General features: G+C 31.8%; 1 protein-coding gene across 1 annotated transcript in view; it reads left to right on the plus strand.

Moving 5' to 3' along the window:
* LOC131855672 (connectin-like) overlaps window positions 1-6,270 on the plus strand; it is a 258,148-nt gene extending 251,878 nt beyond the window's left edge. The window contains exons 3-4 of the mRNA XM_059206976.1: window positions 3,675-4,739; window positions 5,404-6,270. Coding sequence (XP_059062959.1) covers window positions 3,686-4,739; window positions 5,404-5,915 — 1,566 coding nt within the window. The 5' untranslated portion in view covers window positions 3,675-3,685 and the 3' untranslated portion in view covers window positions 5,916-6,270. The remainder of the gene's footprint in view (window positions 1-3,674; window positions 4,740-5,403) is intronic.
* The last annotated feature ends 367 nt before the right edge of the window (window positions 6,271-6,637 follow it).

A 6,637-nucleotide genomic window follows, 5' to 3' on the forward strand; every position in this document is an offset into this window, starting at 1 on the left:
TTCGAATAAGGCACTCTAAGAGTATTGTGCGTGATACGCAATTTCCAAAATCCTATATTGCGTTTTCAAGTACCTTCTTACCAAAAATGTTATATATTCGTGTTTTAAATTTATGTTTCATATAAATATCTGTGTTGAAATAAAATATTGAATATTTTAATAAATAAAATTGTTTCATAAATGTAATTATATTTATTACTAGCTATTCGCCCCGGCTTTGGCCAGGTGTACACGTATTATATATATAAACCTTCCTCTTGAATCACTCTATCTATTAAAATAACTGCTTCAAAATCCGTTGCGTAGTTTTAAAGATTTAAGCATAAGGGATGGACAGACAGCGACAGCGACTTTGTTTTATACTACGTAATCTAATCTACGTTTTAATCTAATTAATCTATTTAAGATCTATTTCTGATGGCCATTAGTCCTTTCAACGTTAAAATGTTATTAGTTAAGATATCTAAAAAATTGATAAGTGAAATATGTTTTAGAATAAAATCGTATTATTTTTTTGTGTAAAAGATTATAACTTTTTTTTTTAAAAAAAAAAAAGTTATAATCTTATCGTAAAAGATTATTAGTATTAATATTATGTATTAGTATTATATTTATCTTTATGTATATATTTATATATTATTATATGTATATATTTATTTGCATTTCATATATATTATATAATATTTATTAGTAATCTTGTGATTATTTTTTGACATATCTGCCCCACAACGCTTTCTGTACACCTAAATGTTAGCTGGTGGAGAATGCCATACGGCATTAAGCTCGCCTTTGTACAAGTTATATTGTGCATTAAAGAATAAATAAATAAAATAAAGAATAAAAAAATATGGGTTGAGTTCCAAAAACTCACAATATATTTTCTATTGTCTGTAGAAAATCAATTCAATCTCTACAGACAATGAAAAAAAAACACAAAAAAGAATAAATCTATGGATAGTCAAAAATATAACATTATGCGCAAAATCAACCAGAAATGTATCACGCACTAATACTGGCTTAACTCAAAAATTACAAATTTTGGAAAGTCCACTTTGTAACTGTGGAAATAAAGTCCAATATCATTAATTTTTTAAATTTCTGTATTACACCACTATTGTACTAGATATGCGGTATATTTAGAATAGAATAGAATAGAAAATCATTTATTCAAATAAACTTAATTTAAGCACTTTGAATACTCAAAAATTTTTTTTAATCTACCGCTCATTCGAAAATCACAAGAATCCGGCTCGAAGGACCAAAGAATGTGGGGGTTTAAGCCCACAGTTCCGTGATAATGCTATTGATTGATTGATGAGGGGTTTTTGTTAAAAAAAACCGCCTCGGTTGAATGCTACTCGAATACTGATTTTTATTACTAAAATAAATATAATGAGGTGAAATATATAGAAGTGAAATTGCATGTGTAGGTAACAGTAAGCAGGCATGTGCGGTTGCCCGTACAGCTGTCTAATCACAAGAAGAATAAGCAGGAAACGTGTGTTGCTCTTTTAAACAATCCTTGTAAGTTCACATTTTACAAGTCGAAACGTGTGAATACAAACTACCAACCAGCACTAATTTAGGCTCAAATATAAAAACACAATAAGATTAAATCAGTCGTATATTCTCTCTCTAACGATATTCATGATGTCATAACGACGAATATTGCTGAATTGTCTGTATTTTTTTGCTCTGCAATAAATGTATCAATTAAAATAACATCGCGGACAATAAAATCCACCGTTACATTCATATAGTTTAAATATCTGCTCTTCAACCTACTTTCATTTACTAACCATTTGTCCATTTGACGAGGAAGGCTTTTATATAACTCAAAGGTGACTGACATAGTGATCTATCAACGCACAGCCTAAACCACTGGACGGAATTATAGGATATGCAATGCACTATCTCAAAATCAAACTCAGGATCTCAAACTTAATGCTCAAATCACATGAAAATAAAAAACAAGAGCCATATAAATATTTGGTAATTATTCCTTAGTTTGAAGTTTAAATATAATAATAATAATAATAATAATAAACTCTTTATTGTGCACATAGAAGAAATACAATAAGAAAAAGAAAAACAATAAATAGAAAATTATGAACAAAAGGCGGTCTTATCGCTATAAGCAATTTCTTACAGACAACCTGCAAGATAGGACTAACATACACAGAAGAGGTAGATGGCACACACAAGACACTAGAATTATCAAACTAATTAATAGACATACATATATATATATATATATAAATAAATATACATACATATATTCAATATATTGGAAGATTTCAGAGTTAAATATGCAAAAAAAAAAAAATTTGCTATAGGGACAGATAATGAGACCTTAGACGATTTTTAAATATTGTATGAGATTGAGCGGATCGAATGGAGAGTGGTAGAGAGTTCCAAAGGCGAATGGCTAGGACAGTGAAAGAGTTGGAATAATATGTAGAGGAGTGAGCATATTTTTACATGTGATAATTTTATCACATGTAAAAATATGTAATGTATTCTTATCGCTGACTGAAGTGTTTCTGTTTCTTAATATTAACATCTGGTCTGGATCTGGCTGAAATTTGGCATGCAAGTGGATGTTATGATGTAGGCATCCGTTAAGAAAGGATTTCCGTAAATTCCACCCCTAAGGGGATAAATTAACGCGAGCGAAGCCGCGTGCAAAAGCAAGTTATTAATAAATGAATTGCGTAGTTGTTCTAAACATTTAATATATGAGACTACTATTTTACCTCAAAGGCTTTACGGAAGTAAGAAATATGCTAATGATTTACTATACTGTAATATATGTAGGTGTATACATGAATATCTATATAAATTATGTAATACTACACACTTTGCTTTGTCTGAAATAACTATACTTTACTTTAAAATGATATAAGTTGTTAAAAAGACGTAATCTAATATTGGGAAATACTACAGTAGGATTTTGTATCCGGCTCGAAGGACCATTAATGTAGGGTCCTAAATTAAGGACTTTCAAAATTAAAAGGTTGATTTGTGGACTGTAAATTAGATGTAATTGTTTAAATATAAAAATACAGAGGATGATAGAATATTGTGCGCGCGTGTAGTCTTCGGTGGCGAGATCAGAAGTGCGGGCCGGTCTGTCTGGTGCTGTTCGCACCCCCCTCGAGCCGCGCCTCGCAGTACTGAGCCGATGATGTCGGAACAATATCTCTTTACAATTACAATTTAATATTTTATTGAAGGTATTTTTTTTAGCGGTGAAAATTGTTATTAGTGATCTACATGGTTACGTTTACGGATGATTATCTTAGTGTCTCTTAGACTCTAGCTCATATTATCTTAGCTTTCTTTCATTCCAAATTGTATTAATAAAAAATATATTTAGATTTAGATGTAACAGCGTCTAAAAGAACCGAAACTATTTTTTAGGAATTTGTAGAATCAATAGTTAAAAATAGTACGAGATTTTTCCTTTATCTTCTCGAACATAAGTTGAAATACAAAAGGAATTTGTGAATTTTTTATTATCGTAAGAACACGAGATAGACCTATAGTAAAGATTCAAGAATTTACTTCTTATTTCGGAGCATATTCTTGTGGGATTAGAACGGTATTTATTTTAGTGAGTCAAAATCTGTTTATTTCACTTTTATTAACCTTCTTCCCTTTCTTTGTTTCAGATTAAATTACAATGGAGGAGAAAATCACGAAAATAATATTTATCCTGATAACTTTGGCCCTAGTGAATGAAATGTCAATTAACGTTTTAGCAAAGGAGAATAACAAACGGAGATTTCGAGATAAAACTGGGGGATTTCGAAAGAATATCTGTGACGTCACAGACCGCGAATCCAAAGTTCATTGCTATTGTGAAAATTCCAGAGAACTGAAGAATGCGACAAAAGCAGAATGTTGGGTATTCAATAGTGGCATTTCAAAGGACGATGTAATCTGGCAAAGTTTTGCCTCCCAGCCGACTTTAAAAACATTATCGTTCAGCATCAGAGTGGATGGCACATTGAGTTATATACCATCGAAAGCGTTACAATACTTAAAAGATCTCAGATCTATTACCATTAGATACGCAGCTATAACTGATATCACTCCTTACGCTTTCAATAATTTAACAAATTTAACTGAAATAATTTTACCTCAAAACGAAATAGAATCTTTTCATCAGCACGCCTTTGCTCATTTACCAAATTTAACTCTGATAAATCTAGAAGATAATATGATTACAGAAATTGGTACAGAAGTGTTTTACGATTTGCCGGAGCTACAGAGGATTGTGTTTACAAAGAACAACATATCGTCAATAGCAAACGGCGCATTTCAGTACATGTACAAGCTATTAGATTTGTTCTTGAATAGAAACAACATATTCCATATGAACCGGCACACCTTTGATGGATTAGCAAACTTACGGAAATTGGATCTTCGACAAAATCACATTCACAATTTAACCGAATTCACGTTTGCCGAGTTGTGGAATTTACAGGAACTGTTATTAGGAAAAAACAACTTGAAATTCGTTTCTGAGAGAGCCTTCGACGGTTTATCCCAACTCAAAAAGTTATTACTGGATGACAATAAATTAGTTACGCTACCTTCAGGTTTATTTGCCGGCGTGAGGGGCTTAATCTCCCTGGATTTACGTTCCAATGAACTATATACATTAACTTTGGATAACATCAGACCCATATTGGACAATCTAAAGTCACAAAACAGTAATTTGTTACTTCAAGGTAATTAATATTTAATACCTTCTCGTACAATACTTGAACAAGTTTTAGTTTAAAATGAACGTTGAATACTAAACGTGTTGATACAGATTCATCATTATTATCTTCAACATTGGTACTTGCGAAGTTTGTTCCTTTATTAATCCTAAGGGCATTGCAGTCGTAAAAGTTTCAGTCAAAAGTATAAAGGGTTGTATAAACCGTTTATCTTAAAATAAGTTAAGAATTTAGTTTATTCATTTGGGAGTATCAAGTTTCCTAAAAATATATTGTTTGAAATTGAATTGTAACATAACAATAATATCACTGTGAATATAATAACAAATAAAGAAATCGTCATCACTGTTAAAATCGCATACGGGATAGTCCGAAGCATTGTCAATGGTCGACATTATGGTGAATGTAACACGGATGTACCCTAGTTTCATTGAACATATTTATTTATAACCAATGTAGTAGGGGACAACCCTACGACAGTGTCTCGAAGCATTTTTGTTTTGATATCTTCGTTTCCTTCATCAGAAATTAATATAAATTAACACATAAAGGTTTGAACTCACGACCTTTTCAGTGTAAGTCAGAGAGTAAACCACTACGCCACAATTTCCTCGGATAAATATAATGTATATTTCTAATATTACTAATGATTTTTTTATTATTTCCGCAGAAAACAATTTTGTATGCGACTGCAGATTAAAATGGATCCACTCGCTACGCAACGAAACGCAAAGTCAGAACACAATACTGGCTCTAGATAATATCACGTGTACCATGGACCCCAATCTAGTCAGCTCCACTTACACCAAAACATTTCATGTCATAGAAAGTAAAAAGGAACAAAACGACGAGATACTGCAAGCAGATATCATTACTGGACCGTTAAAAGAGAAGATAAACGTAACGGATAAAGAAAACATGTACAAGAATAAATATTCAGACAGTAGAAAAGTGCCCACAAAGGTATCCTTAACGAGAACTTTCTTCAATATACCGCCAGAGAATTTGCCTTGTCCCAGAGAACCAATCAAGACTACAGAACCGCCACAAATTATAATGGATCCAGTCATGCCACTGCAGAATAAAATAAAAACGAATAGACATCAAGAGATGAACTCTGCTAACAGATTGTTTCGGATAGCAATTGTTTTCTTAGTTCCTGTTGTGTGCACTCTCGTGTAGTCAATTGCGTGAAATTAGTGATTATATTTAAGTATGGTACAGACTATAAAGCCACTAGTATAAAGATTGTACTGTAACAAATTAATATGCACTTAAACGTTTATGCAAAAGGAAATTGTGATTATTATTATCATTTCAATGTCGTATCGTAATATTAATGTTAGCTAGATTAATGTTGTAAAATAATATCATCTTACAAAACTATACAGAATCATTGGTAAGCTGTTGCTTTTCCTAACATCAAACTTAAATTAATATTGTATATAGTGACGTCATTTCTTTCATATTTATTTATAACTGCTGTTTCCGCGACTTCGTCCGCGTGGAATTTAACTTTAATTTTCTAAAATAGAAGTAGTCTAAGTTACTCCTCACTACATCGACTACCTGCCAAAAAAAGTCCCGTCAAAATCGGTCCATCCATTTCAGAGATTACCCGGAACAAACAGGCCGACAGACAGACAGACAAAAATTGTAAAAAATGTTATTTTGGTGTATGTACCGTATTTATATTCATATGCATGTAGTAAAAAACAGTTATTTCAATGTTACAAACAGACACTCCAATTTTATTTATATGTATAGATAACGACCCGTCCCGGTTTCACACGGATGCATTCTTGAATTTCTCAGCTTGTTATACACTATAACACGCATGTATTATACATAAACCTTCCTCTTGAATCACTCTCTCTATTGCTGAAAACTGCATTAAAATACGT

This window comes from Achroia grisella, unplaced genomic scaffold (assembly GCF_030625045.1).
Source record: "Achroia grisella isolate CSIRO2021 unplaced genomic scaffold, CSIRO_AGI_Agris_v1 utg146, whole genome shotgun sequence".
Classification (NCBI taxonomy): Eukaryota; Metazoa; Arthropoda; class Insecta; order Lepidoptera; family Pyralidae; genus Achroia; species Achroia grisella.